Source organism: Artemia sp. Qi Xiang Cuo, chromosome 20, assembly GCF_049724085.1.
Source record: "Artemia sp. Qi Xiang Cuo chromosome 20, ASM4972408v1, whole genome shotgun sequence".
NCBI lineage: Eukaryota > Metazoa > Arthropoda > Branchiopoda > Anostraca > Artemiidae > Artemia > Artemia sp. Qi Xiang Cuo.
This window is the reverse complement of record NC_142813.1, coordinates 32661834-32683969: the sequence shown is the minus strand read 5'-3', so window position 1 is coordinate 32683969 and position 22136 is coordinate 32661834. Positions and strand designations below refer to the sequence as shown.

General features: G+C 34.9%; 1 protein-coding gene across 1 annotated transcript; it reads right to left on the bottom strand.

The window, feature by feature from the left end:
- Positions 1-2201: 2201 nt before the first annotated feature.
- LOC148940112 (uncharacterized) lies at positions 2202-4577 on the bottom strand. The gene is made up of 3 exons (XM_089106076.1): positions 3635-4577; positions 3250-3535; positions 2202-3207 (listed from the first exon to the last, which is right to left on the bottom strand). Exons 1-3 carry the CDS (start codon positions 4575-4577, stop codon positions 2202-2204), a joined length of 2235 nt encoding a protein of 744 aa, XP_088962202.1.
- Positions 4578-22136: the final 17559 nt, after the last annotated feature.

Sequence of the window (22136 nt, the reverse complement as noted above, 5' to 3'; positions counted from 1 at the left end):
CCTTGGTACTTCAAATCATTCTGTATATATAAAGTTTGAAGGCAGAAAGAAGGAAAGCTTAATATAGCAATGTTGTCTAGAATAAACGAGAAGTACTAATATCCTTTTCTGTATGCCACTAGCACTCTTTATTGTACATAGTAGCACTATTTTTTTTTTCTTTTTCTGACTTGGATTTTCTTGGACTTGGAAAACTATTTTTTATTAGTACGGATGTATCAATGGTACTATGTGCTTGCACTTAGACACTATGCATATGTCCCAATGGTACTCTATGGCTAGTTATCGACACTACCTAGTTCATTGCATTAATTAAATCAGTAATTTTCACATATTGGAAGGATAAACAGCTGAATTATATTTAAAAAAGTAAGAATAAATTATTTGAGGAAAGTGTGTACACATGATAAAATTATCGTTGTGTTGAATGGTGACAAGGAGAAGTATTTGAACTATGACACAAATACAAGTTGTAACACTATTGGAAATGTATGCACATGTTGTCATGACAGCGAGAGTTTAGATTTCTTTGGAGCACCTAAAGCATTCTACAATGGTTATGGTGGATATGTGAGAGTGAGATATCCGGAGATGATACTCTTCAAAGAGAATGTCAACATGAAATAATGGTTTACGATAAGAGGCAACTTTTGCTTATTTTTCTGGTAATACGTTACCTTTTGATAGATCCTATCGTCATCTTTCTGGTATTAGTATTCAACAGAAGGCAAAAATAAGACATGCATAGTCTTCTAACAACATTATAAACCATATCATGTCTACGTGCAAGAATTGTTTTCTATGTACAAATAATTTGACAAAAGACAGTGATTTAACCTTTCTAATTTTTTAATTAGAAAAATTAGAAAAAAATTAAAATAATTAAAAAAATTAGAAAAATTAGAACAGAAAATTAGAATACAAATATTTTTGCCATTACCAGTTTTTTTCTTTATGCCATTTAATGTTTTTTAATGCTGTGTCTTTTCAAAGATATTTGATTATCCTGATTTGGATGTATCCTGAGAACCAAAGAATAAGGGAGTAATCACGGAGAAATGCAAATATAATAACAGGTAAAGCTTTCATTGAAAAGTTGACAAATACAACTTTTTTTATTCAAACTAATAAGTCTGATGAAAATGTATTTCAAACTTTTGAATTATACCGCCACTTGCAACGCTGTATTTTTTTTTAATATTCTGAGCTGAATGGATCAAGCACTAAAAATATTGAAGAGCCGACACAAGGACAGTTCAGCATATTTGCTGTAAATTTTTTGTGAGCCTTTATCGAGCTTTCCATGTGCTACAGTATTAAAAAATCTGTTAAATTTCTGATGGGCTGTCAAGGTAACGTGTTAACTTTGATAGGGTCAATTGTCAAAAACTAAATATATTAATATTCAAGATTAATACCTTCTGTTAGTTGATGGTTAGTTTGAATTGGTTTCGTCTTTATTTCTTCTTTTTTTGCTTTGATATTCACCCCTAACACTCTCACACTAAAAATAGCAGACACTTTATCAAGTTTACTGTGAACCCAAATTTTGCATAGAGAGCCATATAGAAATTTTTTCTCTAGTTTGAGATTACCTTTTATTATATTTCATCTCAACCTAATTATCAAGTCTTATACAAACTTTCATAAATTGTAGATGAATAAACATTTATAACAGTATCTTTTTTATTATATTCATAGCAGCTTTAACACAAAAAGAAACTTTTTTTAATTTATCTAAAAATATCAATGAACTATTGTTCTGTCTGCAACGTATTATATTTCATCCATCTTTCTGAATAACAACGTACCATCCGGTAAATCTAATATCAAACTAATTTTAGAGAAAAAACTATCAGATTTATTTATAAGAAAAATTTATATCTCAAGACATTTAGATTTCCTACAAATTCCATTATGATAAAATAGAGGTGATTTTTATTATTTTAGGAAAATTTTTCAATTACGCTAATTAATAGTATATGTTGCTTCTACAATTTTACATTTCCTTCTTTCTCTTTTAATGAATGACCTCCTATTTCTAGTCCCAAATGTGCTGCCCTTAACTAGATTTGTGCTTGCCCTTAATCCCTTAACTTGACACAGATACTTTTCCAAAATTTCTACAAAAATTCATAATATTCGTTAATTTGCTAAATCAATAAGTTTATGCCAGAAGCCCTCAATTTCACCATTCCTCTTTAACTCACACAATTAGGCTCAAAAACATTTATCACATTTCTCAAGTCTTCATTGCTTAGATACCTCAATATTTTTTCAGCAAATATATATGGTAACTTGGCATAGCCGTTGAAGCTTCTATTGGCCGACTCAAGTAACTCATTCCTTTTCATACCCTTTCTGAAGTTACGTTTTAGCATGCTAGCATATAATGGAAACTTTTTTTCGTAGTTTAATGTGTTTGATACTTCCACTACATTTTCATTCCTCGTGTATGCTGCTAAAGAGCTTTCTCCTTTGGCCAAAATGTCATAAAATGATATAGTGGAATTAACAATTTTCCTTCTTTTCATGTTGGCTAGTTCTACCTCACAACGATCCCGAAAATCCCCTTCATCCTCATAAAAATACATACCGCCAGGACAGCCAATATGATCGAAATAGCTCTTTATAAAACTCAATTCGTCTTGATAAATTTCATTTCTTTGACACACATACAAATTTGCTGCTTTCATTTTTATTATGTGGTATATAATATGAATATTAGTCTTCATCTTCTCAGAATGTATATAATTGGATATCACGCAGTTATCACACATCGTATTAAGAACTAACCTATCACTGTTACATATGATATTTATGTCAGATCCATATTCCAGAAGGATTTTAGCAGATTGCTCACTCGGGATTAAACAAGCATTATGAAGAGCTGTTCTCCCATATTTGTCTCTAGAGTTAACTCTAGCACCGTGTTTTAGCAATAATTTCAGAGTACGGAAGTGTCCTTTAGTAGCAGCTATATGAAGTGGAGTTTCATCCTCATATGTTCTTACATTAACATCAGCTCCATTTTTCAAAAGATAATCAACAATTCGTGAGCGTCCATATGAAGCTGCTATATGAATTACACTGAGCCCGTTACGGTTTCTTAAACTAACATCAGCTCCATGTTCTATCAATAATTTCAGAGTATGGAAGTATCCTCCAAAAGCAGCTGTATGAAGTGGAGTTCTCCCATATTTGTCTCTAGAGTTAACTATGTCTCTAGAGTTAGCACCGAGTTATAGCAATAAATTCAGAGTATGGAAGTGTCCTTTACTAGCAGCTATATGAACTGGAGTTTCATCCTCATCTGTTCTTACATTAACATCAGCTCCATTTTTCAAAAGATAATCAATAATTCGCGGGCATCCATATGAAGCTGCTATATGAATTACGCTGATCCCGTTACGGTGTCTTAAAGTAACATCAGCTCCATGCTTACAGAGTAATTTTGTGATTTTAAAATTGTCATTTCTTACTGCTGCATAAAGTGGAGTTTTGCCATCAATGTCTTTTGCATTGATCCTAGCACCTTTATCTAAAACCATCTTAACAACTTCTATATCACCCCTTTCAACTGCCATACGAAGTGGAGTGGCACCAAGCTCGTTTTTTGCATCAATCCTAGCACCTTTATCTAAAACCATCTTGACAACTTCTATATCATCCATATTAATTGCCAAATGAAGTGGCGTAGGAAAGGTGTAAAATGAAGAAGGCATTCCGTTTTCAAAGTTAACTTTACAGTCGTGATGTAAAAGTAATTTGGCAATAGCTATATGCTTGTTTATCAAAGCTTCACAAAGTAATACGTATCCATCTGACCATTCTTTTGAGTAAGACAGCCCATAAGAGTAGATCAATTCCTTAGCTCTTTCTAGGTCTCCATTACGAACTGCATCACTTAACCTAGTGCTTACTACCTGCTTGGCTGATTTATTCCTTTTCCTACTTAATTTCCTATTTAAAACTCCATCAACTGACATTTTATATTCTTTTCTTTCTTCCTCCTTCGTTTTGGCAGCTGGAGAATCATCAGAAACTTCAAACACCTTCTTCATAGTAGAAGGTTCACCGTTTTTTTCTAAATGTGTCTCTGACTCCTGCTCATTGTTGATTTCTTTTTTCTCTTTTTTTATTCCTTTTTTGTCGTTGTTTTTATGTGCTTCTGTAAGGACGAGGAATTCTGAGTCTACAATCAGCTTACCACAGGAAATTGTGATTTGTTGCTGACTTGCACTAGGCTCCATTGAAGTTGCAGCATTGACTATCATAGCCTCACTGGATGGTTTACTATTTTTCCCTGGATGAGAGTTAATCCAAGAGTCTTCCTCCTCCTTTGTCTCAGCAGCTGCAGTATCTTCGACAGCTCCAACTACCTCCATCGTAGTAGAAGGTCCATCACTTTCCTCTGAGTCTTTCAGCGACTCCTGATAAGTGGGCTTATCACTGCAAACTATAATACCTTGCTTAATTTCGCAAGGCTCCTTTGAGGTTGAGCTAAACTTTCTATAGGCCCACCAGCCAGCTATTCTCACACATGTCACAATGGCAATACTTTTAAAATTGAACATTTTTTACTTACTTACAAGAATTGTGCTTTTCATATAATTACTACTACTTCGAAACCGTAGTATATATGGTAAATATGACGTCATATAATATGACGTCATCTAAAATGACGACATATACGTATTTTCTGTATTTTGGTTATTAGATAAGCTTCTGGATACATTGAGCATTATTAAAAAGTCCCGAGATGGGGAGGGGGCGAGCCTTCAAAACTCCAGGAATGTAAGAAGTTTGTTGTTGCTTTTTGCCAGGGAAGCGTCATATTTTTACAAAACAATTTTTTTATCTTTCAGAGCATAGCAGTTATTGATGTTTTCAAATTTTTCTCCCTCTTTCAATTTTTTTTTTAGCTCAATTTGACGTATAAAATATCACAGCATTAGTCAATTTGACGTATAAAATACCGAGGTGTGCAGGCATGGCCGCTGGCCCTGCTGGAAATGTATTATGCAACTTGATTTTATTTATTCAAATGCAAAGAGTGTCAGCGACAAATACTAATCAGTTTTTGTAAATACCATAGAATTTGGTTAGAAAAGATGAAACCAGATTCAAAGACCCGTAATGTGAAGACGAGTATTGTCAGTTTATATCAATTTAATTTATTATGTCTCTGAGTCATTACAGTAATATCAAAACCCACAGCAAACTAGAGAATGAAATAAAATTATAAGTTTTTTTGCTCTGTCATCCAGTCCAGTGATCTGTTGTTTTATATAAGGATAATATATTTGTTCTTCTTTTTTCCGTAGTCAGAAAATGAAACAGTGTGTTTAAGGGGAGGTAGTTCGGTTTCAATTTACTTTTTCTATTTACCTTTTCTTCAATTTACTCCTACACAAGAATGATTCAACATTGTATATTTCTAAATTTTAGAATTTCTTAATTGTTAGCGTGTTTAGTATTTGGCGGGACACCTAAGTTACGCATGAGCATTCGAATTTTTTTTTGGAGGGGGGAGGGAGGATGGCCATGGACTTGAAGACCTCCTCCACCTGCACGTAAGCCTAGCTTTTCTTAAAAAAAGGATCTGAGAAACAATTTTGAACAACAGTATTTTTCGGAAGAAAAAGTAGTTGGACCCAATTTTGTGCAAAAAACAAGATTTTTTTTTTTGCAAAATCATAAGAGTATCAACATTAATCCTATAATGATAATTGCTCCGAGGTACAATAAGACCAGTATAAAATAAAAATAGTGCAGAAAGTAGTAGCAAAATTAATAAGCCAAATTGATTAAGCATATGAAACAAATAAAAAAGGATGAAATTCAGAAGATTACATTTCTAGTTCTGTTTAAAAATAATTTCTTATTTAGAGTCAAAACGATGAAACGAAAAAGGAAGTCCAAAGCCTGAATAAAGAGAATGCAAATTGTGAAAAAAAAAATACTTCGAATGCAAAATTCGAAATATTTGTTTTTTATTTGTAGCGTTTTCACTTTTTTTTACTAAACTTAACAACCACGAAAAATTAAGCAAGAAAAACGGGTTTTAATTTCAACAAAGCAGTGAACTGCTTTTGTTCACTGCTTTGTTGAAATTGAAACCCGTTTTTCTCGCTTATTTTTTTTTATACATGGAAAAGCAGTGTGGTCTAAGAAATTATTAAGTTTACAACCGTTTATTGGCTCTTTTGTTTATTTTTATTTGTCTTATTTTTAGTGCATCCTAAATCTAATTATATCAAATTTCCTCCTAAAAAATTTAGCCTTTGACAGCCAAAATATTTATCAGTGCTAATCCATCTATAAGAACTACTGTTTTAAACGTACTAAGTGTAAAGTCAATAGGTGCAATAGGAATTAATAACTTAATACGCCGCTAACATTGTAGCATAAGCCAGTAGAAGCAGAAAAATACAAAAAAAGTTTAATTTTAATTTATTGGTTTGGATTTCAAATAAAGGTTTAAGTTTCGCTGGATCAAACCTAGAACTTTCGGAAGCCAGCAAACAAATGCTGCTGTAAAAACAGTTAACCGTGGTCCGAAGTAAACGTGCCCGGAATGCGTTTGTGCCCGAGCAGGGGCGTAATTTGCTAAGGGGGACGGGGGCAGCTGCCCCTTTCGGGCCTTGATTTGCCACCCCTCCCCAGCCCCACTGTCATTTTCACTTGACTTCAGAAAACTGGTTCCAACTCCCCCCCCCCCACCCCCTACGATTTTGACGAAACTACGTTACTGCGTCTGAGGCTTGATTCTTTACCCATAGTCTATTATAAATGCAACTACGCATTTTGATCCAAATGGCATCGAATCTTCATACTTGACCCCTTAAAGAAGCATCAAAAAATTCTGGCCAGTGTTTTTTTTAGGTGAACTTAAGCCAAAGTCAGAAAAGAACTTTATTGCCGAATGTGTCCTATTTTTATGGGCCATGTCAAATTTGCCTCTGAACCATTCGAAACAATAAAAAAAATTAGTTCTTTTTTAAGTTAAACTTGCTTCAAAAAATATTTTCGAACAAGTTTAAAAACAGATGGCCATGATGACACCAAACCCACATTTATCAAACGTCTTATCAAACTTCAGTCAATATGTCAGTTTAAGCAGTCTAATGCGGGGCCTCCACGGCGTCAATAAAGTTAATAAAGCTGTCTATAAAGTTAGTAAACCGTTTTCCTCGCATAACTTTGTTGACTTTATTGCAGTCGGAAAAGAAGTTAAACTTTATTTAACCTTTTCAAGAAAGTCCGCAATGTTCAACCAATAGCAGAACACATGTGGAAAATTTCAAATAAGCAAAATACAAATTAGTTTCTACAAATATAATCGTGTATACTTGTTTAAATATTTAGCTTGGTATTAGAAAAAAAATATTTTCATTTACTATTAAAAAGAAAAAATGCTTAAAAAGACGGTTTTCTCAGCTCCATGTCTCACTATTTCAGTTACTTTCTATGAAAAACTGCTGTTAAGTCAAAAAGATGAAATGCTTGTGTGAGCGGGACAAACTTTATGGTTCGTACTTTTATGACAAACTCCATTAACGTTATTGACGCCATGGGAGCCCCGCATAAGATTTAGATGCATATACGCAGACGCCGTGATGTTGATGACATAAGAGATTTATAGCATAATTTAATAATTTACCATCAAATTAAGGGTTAGGAATGTCTTGAGCTGCTGACAATCAACCTCTGCTAGCAGCAGACAAAATTGTTATCTATGAAATTAGTTTAAAAAGGGGGAAATATTAAACTTTTTATCCTGAACCCATTCCTTAGCAAAAGCACAGTCCTCACCTTTTCAAGACGTATAGTGCTATATGTTTTTAGCTTATTTTCTGCTAATTTGTCACCCACGTTTCTTGTTTTTAAATATGGCCCTGACTGCTACCAAAAACTGCCTATGGAGATCTTTTTTTTGTAAGAAGTGAACTCCCGATTTCTTCTATTTTTTAAGATAAATATGGTTTTCCAAATTTCCACTCAACCATTTTAAACAACTGGATTTCATTTTTACTGTTTTTGGTACTTTAAAGATTCCCTTGTTTTCAGAGGTTCAGATTGTTTGTTCCACAGATTGTACCATCGTTTCAGAGATTCTGAAATATTTTGAGTTGCAATCGTTGACAGAATTCCGCAAAAGTAGATCTTGAATACTGCATCCCGTGGAGAAATTGTTGAGTTGCACTACATTGAATTTCCAAATATAGTTTTTATGATTGACCAGTCAGAGCAAATATTGAAGGAAGTTTTTTCTTTTGCTTTTTTTATATTTCATCTTCACTAAGATGTGCTTAACAGACTCAAGATTATGAGCTGGTGCACCTTGTAACATTTAAATATTTCTAGTCGTCATGCAAACATTTTCTCGTAATCTCTTCAGTGTCCATCACATCTTCGATGATACTAAGACCGAAGTTTCAACTTTTTTCAAGATTTTTCCTTCTATATGTTGTCAGAGGATGATGTGGACGTTCATGCCATTCCATGTCTTCTTGGACTTTAAAAAAATTAGCTAAAAAATGCGGTAGAAATCAAGAAACATATTCGCAAAAACCTCTTCCCCGGTAGGGATTCGACTTTCTTAAGAATTATCATTTTAATCCTATCCCTCTTCCAGTTTCCACTGTTTCCCTGAAATATTCATCATGTTTTTAAAGAGTTTCATTTTCCATCATGAACTGTGTTTATGAGTCTTTTCCTCCCTTCTAAGAATTTTGACTCAAATCACATTTTATATCTCCTGAACAGCCTCGGAAAAGAATAAATTCCCAAACGAATATGTTTCTTTTCAGATTTGTCTCTTTATTTTGTCTTGCCTTTTCTATTCAGCCTCGTACTTTTCTTATTTTTGAACTTAGGACGCCGGAACGGAGATCTCGGCCGAAATATCTACATTATTTTCTGGTTTTCACTAACTAAAAACGTGCCCTCGTTTATTGTGTTGCTGAGCAAGACTACAGCTATCACTGCTGGGTTTTTTTTTCCGTGATTAGTGGTCTGTAGCTTCAAATTGGTATGAGATACAAGTTCGAAATCTTTCCTGTGTAAGGTAATCGTAAAACGGGACAGAAAAGTTCCGTTGAAGTTTGTAAAATCTCCAGTTGTTTACCAGAAAAAAAAAACTGTTTTTCCTTTTGGTGTCAAAACAAAACTATCCTAGCTGGAAAAGTAAGCTTTTTCACCACGATTTTATGTCGTACTCCTGCAGAAAATTAAATTGTCTCTCTGAAAACTGAAGAAGTAAAGTCCGCATCTTTTTAGATTTCTTGGAAATAATTTTGGAAAGTCAAGCTCGTATGTCAAATTCTGATTTTAGGAGTTGTTCTCTTAAATTGTTGATTTGATACCTTTTGAATCCATAAATTCTATGAAAAGTACGAAAGAAAATGCCGTAAATCTTGATTTCGAAACACAGAAGCTTCGACTTTTTTTGTTAATGTTTCTGATGTTGATACTTTTTAGACGGTATTTAATGCCCTGAAAAGTGGGCAAGAGGACATGCACTTTTCTGTATCCGAAAATGAACTGTACACTAAGCAATAATCTCTGAAGCTGTCATCGCGCTTCTTGACATCCCAGAGTTAATTTTATCTAGACAAGGTGGAATTTTTTTTCTAGCGTGGGTAGACAGATCCTGATCTTCTACGAACCGAAGCTTCCATTGGTTTTCCAGAAATTAAATGCCTTCTTTTGACTTTTTATATTTTGAAGTTTTGATTCTGCAAATTCCCGATTCTGCGAATTTGATCCTTCTCACCAATTAAGAACAACGAGGAGTGATCAAATTTTTGTGGTCAAAAGGTGCACCAGGGGCCAAAATTAATCAGAGACTTTCAATACAATACGGATAGTGTCGACGAATGTATAGGAAAATTGAAGAATGGTCAGGCGATTGTTACGCATGAGGAAGGAGCCAGAAGGCCATTTACGGCCGCAAATGATAATAATATTGAACGCGCTTGTAACATAGTTCTGTTAGAAGTGACTATGGATGGAGTAGCACATCGTCTGCAAATTAGTCATGATTCTATCACTGAGATCATCCGCAAGACCGTGGAAGATGAGTCCCAAAAGAACTCAGAGTGTTGCATAAAGAAATACATTTGGAAATCTGGCAAAAGCATTTGTTTCGCTATGCTAACGAAAGTGACGGGTTCTTAGACAGAATCATCACTGGCGACGAAACCTGGATCCACCATTACGAGACGGAGAGTAAACGGTAGAGTTTGCGGCCCCTGATGCGCCTTCTGACCACAAAAACAGATCACTGCTCGTTACTCCTCATTGGCGCAAGCTTCTAATGGACCGGCTAATATTGTAGGTAACAGAGGTAGCTAGGTAATAACCCAAAGTAAAATTCAAGTTTTTTTTAAGATCAATATGTTATTAGAGACGTTCTAAAATAATTTATGTGGGTGGGAAGCAATCGTCAAACTCTTACATCGTTTTTGTTTTTACCAATGATACATTGCGTGTGTAGTATTTACTACAGTTAATGAACATCATTAAAACTGTCCATTGTGTAAACTTCTATTTCTTAGTGTACGGTTTGTTTTCGGATGTAGAAGACTGCTTTTCTTCTTGCTTGGTTTTCATGGCATTAAACATCTAAAATATAATTGACATAAAAATCGAAAATTTTAGAAAAACCAAAAATTGGAACTTCTGTTTCGACATCAGGATTTCTGGTAAAAATTTAGGAGAAATACGGAAACTTTACTTAGGTTGTTGAAGAGATAATATGGAGTTGTATCAGGACTCAAAGTTATTTGAATTCTAAAAAGTTTTGCTTATAAGCTAGGACATTTTACATAGACAAAATGAAGGAAATTTACAGACAAAAAGCTTCAAAGTAGAAAAAGTCACAAAAGGAATTTTATTTCTTAAAGACTAATTAAAGCCCCTGTTCATAGAAGATAAAGATCTGTCGACCGACGTTAGAAAAAAAAAATCCACTTTGACTACAATAAGTTAACTCCAGGACGCCAAGGAAAGCGACGCGTGGTGACAGCTTTATAACTTATTTCTTAGTGTAAGGTTAATTTCGTATATAAGGTACATGTCCTCTTGCTTACTTTTCTTGACAGTAAACGTCTAAAATGTAGCAACCATTACAATCGGAAACTCTAGAAAAAACTTTGAATTCCTTTTTCTAAGTCAGGACTCCTGGTATTATTTCCAAAAAAATATAATAGAAACAGAAATTTTGCTTAGGTTGTCGAAAAGGTAACAGAAAGTTCTATCAATCTTGAAAATTATTTGATTTGTAAAAAGTTAACCTGTGAAGCTAGAGAGTTTTTACCTAAACAGAACTGGCAGGGCCACAACAGCATAACAATAAATTAAACGAGGACAGACGTCAGTAGTAACAACGTAAGAAGAGTTATACCAACACTGTGGATAATTATGACCTACCCTCGTATTTATTACCCCTATGACATAGTTGCATGTGTAACTCCGCAACTGTAAACCAGGGGTCACAGTTCCTGCGACACTTCAGGGGCTTTGGAGCCAGAGGTCAAATTTATTCTGCGTTTTTTTTACGTTCTTACCTTCACAAAATTGTGTGAGAAGTGAAATTCAAGCCCAACACGCATATTTATGATTAAGGAATTGTGAACTTTGAAATAAATATTAAATGTAATACCGTATTTTAATACCAACTTAGAAAGTATCAAAACTTTCGAAAGTCTTCATATAATCCTCCTATTCATCGTTCGACCGAACAAAGATAAAATAAAAAAAAAATATATTTTTCTCATGAAAGGAAAGATCAACATTAAAACCTAAACCAAACACAAATGGTCATTGACAGAAGGGGGCTGCCACCACCTCAATCCCTATGCCAGAAGTCTGCTTTTTTTTGAAAAAAAAAGACAGACTTGGCCAAAGACAAAGAAATACTACAAATAACCGACATTTAGCTAGCGATAATTTGAGTCAATCAGAATATTTTTTATAGAATCTTTCAATCAATCAGAAAATTTATGACAAACCCTGATTGAATCAAATTAGGGCTACGTAAATATTGGTATTAGTAAAATCTACCTGTGAAATGACCTGAAGGACAATGAATTTTTGAATAAATCCAAGAAATTTATCTATCATAAGCATCATGAAAATAATCATAGCTGATGGCATTTCCATTAAGTCATTTAACGGTTGGGAACATTGAATTGAAGATTTTTTTTATGGGTAAAAGCAGAACTACGGCCGCTATAACTCCCCTTATGCAAACCCCTGCGTTTATTGGCTGACCTATGCTGAATTTCAAATATCGACCCAGAAAAGTGAATTGGAGGAGGAGTGCCAAACTTGAAAAAATACTTTCTTTCGTTTCTACCACAAACAACAAAAGTACGAAGAACAACAGGGAAATCTTTTTGTAAGACAGTGGAGCTAATTTGAATGAATATTTCGGCCCTATGTCCAAGGGCCGTCCTCAGCAAGACAAAAATATATATAAGAAAAAAGACTCACAACAACATGGGATCAATAAAAACCAAAAAAAAAACAAAAAAGTGGAAATTTTTTTTTTTTTTTTTCTTCAAAACAGTCCAAGCATCATTACTTCAGCGAAGTTCAACCAGGACTGATAAAAAGTAAGGTAAAACAAGACGATTCAATGAAGTGAAAGAAAAATAGATTAAAAACACGTTCTTATTGCTAATCCAGCTTTTTTGGCAGCTAACCTCAAAGGTCTTTTTGTGACCGGTTATGTGTTATTGTCTATCGGTTTTTTTAAATATTTTGTAAGATCATTTTTAATTAAATTTGTGTAAAGAGCATTTAGTGTATATTCCCACAGGTCCCTATTTAAGGAAATATTATTATTAATCTTAAGTCTGATTTCAATTGATTCTCGGACTACCTGCTTTATACCCAGGTCATTGCTAATAAGGGCAGATTCATCAAAAAGTATATTGTGGGTAGGATTTTCAAAAATATGGCTGCCTAATGCAGAATCAGCAGAAACAGTGGAAATATTAGAATTTAAGGCTTTGACAATATCATTTTTATGTTGTTGTATGCGCTTTTCTAAATTCTGGTGTGTTCTACCTATATAATATTTGCCACAATCGCATGGTATTTGATAGACCCCTCTTTGGCGAGTAACTGGGGTTTTATCTTTACCAGAATTTATAAAATTTATGATTCTAAAATTATTTGTGAATACTACATGCAGATTATTTTTTGTGCAAACTTTTTTAAGATTTGTAGTGATTTTTGGGATATAGGGGAGGTAGATTATATTTAAGGGCTTGTCAGACATCTCACTTGGTAAACTACCATTAATTTTACGGGCATGTCTTTTCAGTCTACAATTAATTACACTATTAATAAATGTCATACGATACCCATTTCCAAAAAGTATGTCCTTGATAAAGTTTAATTCTGCTGTGATGTGGGAATCAGAACAAATATTTAGGGCGCGATCGACGAGGGATATTACGACTGCTCTTTTAACTTGGGGGGGTGGTTTGAAGTAAAATGTAAATATCTATTATTTTGTGTTGGTTTTCTATAAATAGTAAAATTCAGTTTATCAAAGCTACGAATAACTAACACATCTAGGAATGGGATTTTATTTGCGATTTCAATTTCCAAGGTAAACTGTAAATTTCTATCGTATGTATTAAGGTGATCTAAAAAACCCTTAAGCTCATTTTCCCCATAGTTCCAGAGTGAAATTACGTCATCCATGTACCGTCCCCAAAAAATATGTTTCAAAAAATACGAATCTAATGCCCAATTTTCAATATGTTCCACATAAATATTCGCCAGTAACCCGGAGAGGGGCGCGCCCAGCGCTCCCCTCTCCGGGGGAAAAAAAATTCCACTTTTTTTTTTTTTTTTTTTTTTTGGTTTTTATTGATCCCATGTTGTTGTGAGTATTTTTTGTTATATATATTTTTGTCTTGCTGAGGACGGCCCTTGGACATAGGGCCGAAATATTCATTCAAATTAGCTCCACTGTCTTACAAAAAGATTTCCCTGTTGTTCTTCGTACTTTTGTTGTTTGTGATGGAAAGGCAGTGTGGTCTTCGTCGCTATTTTCGTTTCTACCACTTTGACAGCAAACAAAAATTGACACAAGCCTTGAAAATAAAATTTGCTTATTTTTCATTTATTAAATTTTCATAGACAAGTATAAAACCAGAGTCGTCGCTTAATATAACAACGTAACTAAAAATACACATATAAACACTGTTAATAGTCAACTGACTAGCTCAATACACCTGCTTAAATAATGAGTAAGTTTGAAGATAAAATAAAATTGTAAATTCTTTTCAAGAAACAGTGTTTGATAAGATAAGGATAAAGAAGTTTTGATCTTGAAGTATGTTTGAAAACTAATTTGGAATAAATTACGAAAAAAAGAAGAGAGTGCAATTAGCAGACACTTTGCAATTAGCAGAAGTCACTAGCTTACTGCACCTGCTTAAATATTGAGAATATTTGAAGAGAATGTTTAATTTTAAATGGTCTTTGATAAGATAAGACGATAGAAAACTTTGATCTTGAAGGATGTTACAAAACTGCATTAAAAAAGTTATTAAAACATTAATTGGGATAAAAAATGATAGTGCAATTATCAGAAGTTATCAGGGAAAAATAACTGTTTTTAGTGAGACAATTATATCGTGAAAATTTTTAAATTTTTCCAAAAATCGCGTACTGATTTGAATATTAAATGTGAAATAAATCTGAAACGTCGCAAATAACGAGAAGTAATTGGAGCAACGCTAATTTTAAGAGAAGGCATTTATTTTCTCGTCAAGATACTATATTATATAAGTCAAAATTTTACCAAATGTTTTAAAATGTCAAAGTCTTCAATTATTCTTTTTGTAAAATGATGATGTAAAAAAAATGTGAATGCACCGAGTCTACCTTCAATAGAATGCAAGTTTAAGAAACCATTATCTTTTTTAGCTAGATGAACATATTTTTGTTTTTTTGTGTTCTCTCATCTGGGTAAAAACAGCTTAAATGCTGTAGAACCTTGAAAGAAAATTGGAAAGAAACGAACAAAAAACAGACAAATCATTGAAAAATATAGGCAATTGCGGTGGGAACCCTGACAATCTTGACGTCTGGAAGGGGAAGCAGGGCTATACACCCCCCCCCCGTCGTACTTGACTGCTTAGAGCATAAATACGTTTCCTGGAGAAGAACCTGGGTCTAGATCCACTGGAAATTTACTATTTATCGATTCTCTATTTTTCTGTTTGCCTGTGCTTTTTTGCATAAGTCCCCTTTTTATTTATTCTCCTCTGAGCAGTAGCCCAAGACAACTTTTGACTGGTGTTAGGAATTACAAAAGTAAGATAAAAGGCAAGGTAAAGTATTATTAGGAAAAGGATTTCTATAAAGATACGAATATACTTTATCTAAAAATTTTACATAGATGAGACAGCTCAAGGCCCATTCACAAGGAGATTTAGCTAATAACCGACATTTGAAGAGCGCTAATTTGATCCGTTCAGATTTTTCATAAAATTTTCTGATTGGCTAACGATTCTAAGAAAAATGCTGATTGGCTTAAATTAATCCTAACTATATCTCGCTATTTGTAAAATCTCATTGTAAAATGGATAATTGTTGATTATTTGAAAATCCAGATAGAAAAGAATTTAGTAACATCATGCAGGAAGAACATAGCCCCTTTCTGCACGACCTTAAGCTTTTTCTCCCTAAAAACAAAGAAGGACAGAATACCCCAAAAGCTGGCTTGTAAACCGGGGCTCTTAAGAACCGCCTACATACATAAGGTCCCTAGGGGTTCTATGAGGAACAGTCAGTGACGAGTGAATGGGAGGGTGGGCGTGGGAGGGTAGGAGTAGAAGGGGGATTAGTTACCCTCCAATCACTTTCGACTATTTAAAAGGGAATCAGCCCCTCCTATTTTCAATCGAATGAGCCCTTTTCGAAGTTCCCAAGACAACTCCTTCGATATAAAGTGGCCTGGTCTAAACAACAACAACAAAAAATATCACTAATCACTTTCGACTATTAAAAAGGGCACTAGCCCTTTAAAATTCAAATCGAATAAGCCCTTTTCTGAAGTTTCTACGACAACACCTTCTATAAAAACCTTATATGCCCCCAGGGCATAACTTAAAACCCTTGCCCTGAGGGCTGTGGGGGAGTTTCCTCTTGGATGTGTTTGGGGGACTGATGGGTGTGGGAGGGGGGGGGGCTAGTTGCCCTCCAATCACTTTCGACTATTAAAAAGGGCACTAGCATTTTGAATTTCCAATCGAATAAGCCTTTTTTGAAGTTTCTACGACAACACCTTCTATAAAAACCTTATATGCGCCCAGGGTATAACTTGAAACCCTTGCCCTGACAGTTGTGGGGGAGTGTCCTCCTCAAAAACATGTTTTCTATGAGAAAATCAACTACGCTGAACAAAATGGCTATCTCAAAATTTGGATAGGATGTGTTTGGAGGAATGATGGGCGAGGGGGGTGGGGGGGGGGGGTGTTTAGTAGTTGCCCTCCAATCACTTTTGACTATTAAAAAGGGCACTAGCCCTTTAATTTCCAATCGAAGGAGCCCCTTTTGAAGTTTCTACGACAACGCCTTCTTTAAAAACCTTATATGCCCCCAGGGCATAACTTCAAACCCTTGCCCTGAGGGTTGTGGTTGGGTGGTCCTCCTCAAAAACATATTTTCTATCTGGAAATCAACTAGGCTACGCTGAACAAAATGGCTATCTCGAAATTTTGATTGGATGTGTTTGGGGGAATGATGGGCGTGGGGGGGGGGGCTAGTTGCCCTCCAATCACTTTCGACTATTAAAAATGGCACTAGCCCTTTGAAATTTCCAATCGATTGAGCCTTTTTTGAAGTTTCTACGACAACACCTTCTATAAAAACCTAATATGCCCCCAGCGCATAACTTAAAACCCTTGCCCTGAGGGTTGTGGGGGAGTGGCCTCCTCAAAAACATATTTTCTATATGGAAATCATTTACGCTGAACAAAATGGCAATCTCAAAATTTTGATTGGATGTGTTTGGGGGAATGAAGGGCGTGGGGGGGGGGGGGGGCAAGTTGCCCTCCAATTATTTTAGACAATTAAAAAGGGCACTAGCCCTTTGAATTTCTAATCGAATGAGCCTTTTTTGAAGTTTCTACGACAACGCCTTCTAAAAAACCTTATATACTCCCAGGGCATAACTTAAAACCCTTGCCCTGAGGGGTTTGGGGGAGAATCCTCCTCAAAAACATATTTTCTATCTGGAAATCAACTAACCTACGCTGAACAAAATGGCTATCCCAAATTTTGATTTGATGTGTTTGGGGGAATGATGGGCGTTGGAGGGGGGGGGGGCTAGGTGCCCTCCAATCACTTTCGACTATTAAAAAGGGCACTAGCCCTTTGAATTTCCAATCGAATGAGCCTGTTTTGAAGTTTCTATGACAACGCCTTCTATAAAAACCTTATATACCTCCAGGGCATAACTTAAAACCTTTGCCCTGAGGGTTGTGGGGGTGTGTCCTCCTCAAAAACATATTTTTATCTGGAAACCAACTACGCTGAACAAAATGGCTATCTCAAAATTTTGATTGGATGTGTTAAGGGCAATGATGGGCGCGGGGGGGGGCTAGTTGGCCTCCAATTACTTTTGACTATAAAAAAGGGCACTAGCCCTTTGAATTTCCAATCAAATGAGCCCCTTTTGAAGTTTCTATGACAACGCCTTCTATAAAAACCTTATATGCCCCCAGGGCATAACTTAAAACCCTTGCCCTGAGGGTTGTGGGGGAGTGTCCTCTTCAAAAACATATTTTCTATCTGGAAATCAACTACGCTGAACAAAATGGCTATCTCAAAATTTTGATTGGCTGTGTTTGGAAAAAAAATAAATAAATAATAAAACATTGGAGCCATCTGGCCATTACAATAGGCAACGCTACACCGTTGCCTTTGATAACCCTGCAAGATCAATTAGACTCACTCTACATCATGTACCACGTCTGTTTTTTTGTTTGACTTATTTATTGGGTATTTTTCCATAATAGCTACAGAACCATTGTAAAATATATTGGGGGCAATAGCACCAAGTACCAAGTCACTTATAATACAATTTATTGAAAAGGAATAACAGAACTCTTCCAAACTCCTCCACCCCTGCTCCAAAAAATCCTTCCCTCTAAGCCCTTCTGGGTCTTCTATCAGCGAGGATTACATGTGCAAGAAGAGCTTTTGACAAAGCACGACGCATTTCAATTTCTTCATCACCTACCACCTTCCTTCCCCCTTGATGTTCCCGCGCCAGACAGAGTCAAACATGCCAGGGTTGAGTCTCATTTATGAATGCATAGTAAAGAGAAACATAAGCTATGCGCTTTCAAGTGCATTACAACACATTTTTTTTTAGGTTTTGGTGCACATTTTCGTATATTTATATCCTGTATTTTTACCCTCAATTTTCAAATATTTTGAGAAAACTTGGGCCAATTTGTCTACTCATTTAGGAATGCGTAGAAAACTGACAGATAGACGAATGCCATGCTTTACGGTATACATTTCTGTAGGAGGATCTGATTCTTGAGCCGTCAATATATTTATAGTATCTTATCAGCTATTTTCTATTACTTTTGATATTCAGTCATTTTTTTCTCAAATATTTTAATCAAAGAGTTCGTGGCAACGAACTGTAAGTACGGAGCGTCCCGGCTCAATAAGAACCGAAACTCTAAAAAAGGAATTTTGAAACCAATAGATACATCAAAAGAATCAGATTTTTATGCTGATTTCAAATATATCACGTTTCATAAAGTTTAGCCTTACCCATCAAAAGTTGCGCGCCTGAGAAAATTTGCCTTATTTTCGAAATAAGGGGAAAAAACCGCCTAAAAGTCATAGAAACTTAATGAAAATCACACCATCAGATTCAGCGTATCCAAGAACTTTACTGTAGAGGTTTCAAGCTCCTATCTGCAAAAATGTGGAATTTTGTATTTTTTACGAAAAGAGGGATCACGGATGCTTGTTTATTTGATCATCATCATCAGATTCAGCGTATCCAAGAACTCTACTGTAGAGTTTCAAGCTCCTATCTGCAAAAATGTGGAATTTTGTATTTTCAAACAGTTCGTGGTAACGAACTGTAAGTAAGGAGCGACCCGGCTCAATGGTAACCGAAACTCTAGAAAACGGGTTTTTGATACCAATAGATATATCAAAAGAATCAGATTTCAATGCTGATTTGAAATATATAACTTTCATCAAGTTTAGAGTTACCCATCAAAAGTTACGCGCCTGAGAAAATTTGGCTGATTTTCAAAAAAAGGGGGAAAGACCCCTAAAAGTTATAGAACCTTAATGAAAATCACACCATCATATTCAGCGTATCAGAGAACCCTACTGTAGAGGTTTCAAGCTCCTATCTACAAAAATGTGGATTTTTGTATTTTTTGCCAGAAGAAAGATTACGGATACGTGTATATTTCTTTTTTTGTTTGTTTTTTTCTTCCCCATGGTTGATCGCATTGACCCAATGGTCTTAGAATATCGCCAGAGGGCTCATTCCAACGGAAATTAAAAGTTCAAGTGTCCTTTTTAAATGACCAAAAAAAATGGAGGGCAACTAGGCCTCCTCCCACGCTCATTTTTTTCCCAAAGTCACCCGATGAAAATTTTGAGAAAGCCATTTTGTTCAGCATGGTCGAAAATATGATAAAAATGTCTTTTAGGATGACTTGATCCCCCAAAGTCCCCAGGGGAGGGCTGAAAGTTATGAATTTTACTCAATTTTAACATTTTGTTTTGGTTATTGGGAAGTATACAGACTTTTTCTGTGGTGTTTTTTTCTGGTCGGTGGGGGTAGGAGAGGGGCGGGCCCTCGCTGCCCGCCTCTGTCCCTGCCGGCCGTTTTCATGGGGTCAGGGACAGGGCTAGGCAGGGGCCGCCGGATTTTCCAGCATTATTAAAGAAAAAGATCAGGAATTAAATAAAAAAAAACAAGTTTTTCAACTGATCAACTGATTGTGATTAAGAGGTCATTTTTAAAGAACTGGAAAAAAATTCGAACTATAGTTTAAAGAGCAGGGTATTGACTAGGGGGCGAACCCCCTAATATACGTTTTAAAAATTTATGAATATAGAAGTTCGTTACGTAAGTTAATTCTAAGTTACGTATATTTATTACTAATAAAAACGTTCGTAAATAAAATTAAACAAGTTTCTAGAAAGCCATTTAACCAAATATAATATGCAAATTTTTTTTTAATTATTCATGTATGGTGAGTCAAAATCAAAACCTGCATTAAATAAAAAACTTTCAAAAATTAAATAAAAAAAGCAGGTTTTTTTAACTGAAAGTAAGGAACGACGTTAAAACTTAAAACGAACAGAAATTATTCCGTATATGAAAGGGGCTGTCCCCTCCTCAACGCCTCGCTCTTTACGCTAAAGTTTGACTTTCTCACAACTCTATTTTTTTAAACAATAAAAAAACTTTAGCGTAAAGAGCGAGGCGTTGAGGAGGGGACAGCCCCCTTCATATACGGAATAATTTCTGAAATATGAAGGTAAAAATGAAGAATTCATACACATTTTCAACTAGCTAAGGGTAAGTATTATAAATATGAGCCATTCTGTTGCGAAAACACACAAAAGTTAGAAAAAATACAAAATATTCCTTTATTACCTCTGCAATACGGGTAAAAATGAAGAATTCATACACATTTTCAACTAGCTAAGGGTAAGTATTATAAATATGAGCCATTCTGTTGCGAAAACACACAAAAGTTAGAAAAAATACAAAATATTCCTTTATTACCTCTGCAAAACGGCTAAAAATGAAGAATTCATACACATTTTCAACTAGCTAAGGGTAAGTATTATAAATATGAGCCATTCTGTTGCGAATTCTGTTTATGAATATAGAAGTTCGTTACGTAAGTTAATTCTAAGTTACGTATATTTATTACTAATAAAAACGTTCGTAAATAAAATTAAACAAGTTTCTAGAAAGCCATTTAACCAAATATAATATGCAAATTTTGTTTTAATTATTCATGTACTGCGAGCCAAAATCAAAACCTGCATTAATTCAAAAACGTTCAAAACTTAAATAAAAAAAACAAGTTTTTTAACAGAAAGTAAGGAACGACGTTAAAACTTAAAACGAACAGAAATTATTCCGTATATGAGAGGGCTGTCCCCTCCTCAACGCCTCGCTCTTTACGCTAAAGTTTGACTTTCTCACAACTCTATTTTTTTAAACAATAAAAAAACTTTAGCGTAAAGAGCGAGGCGTTGAGGAGGGGACAGCCCCTTCATATACGGAATAATTTCTGTTCGTTTTAAGTTTTAACGTCGTTCCTTACTTTCAGTTAAAAAAACTTGTTTTTTTTATTTAATTTACCAAAAGAGAGATCACGGATGCTTGTTTATTTGATCATCAACATCAGATTCAGCGTATCCAAGAACTCTACTGTAGAGTTTCAAGCTCCTATCTGCAAAAATGTGGAATTTTGTATTTTTTACCAAAAGAGAGATCACGGATGCTTGTTTATTTGATCATCACCATCAGATTCAGCGTATCCAAGAACTCTACTGTGGAGTTTCAAGCTCCTATCTGCAAAAATGTGGAATTTTGCATTTTTTACCAAAAGAGAGATCACGGATGCTTGTTTATTTGATCATCAGATTCAGCGTATCCAAGAACTCTACTGTAGAGTTTCAAGCTCCTATCTGCAAAAATGTGGAATTTTGTATTTTTTACCAAAAGAGAGATCACGGATGCTTGTTTATTTGATCATCACCATCAGATTCAGCGTATCCAAGAACTCTACTGTGGAGTTTCAAGCTCCTATCTGCAAAAATGTGGAATTTTGTATTTTTTACCAAAAGAGAGATCACGGATGCTTGTTTATTTGATCATCACCATCAGATTCAGCGTATCCAAGAACTCAACTGTGGAGTTTCAAGCTCCTATCTGCAAAAATGTGGAATTTTGTATTTTTTACCAAAAGAAAGATCATGGATGCTTGTTTATTTGATCATCACCATCAGATTCAGCGTATCCAAGAATTCTACTGTAGAGTTTCAAGCTCCTATCTGCAAAAATGTGGAATTTTGTATTTTTT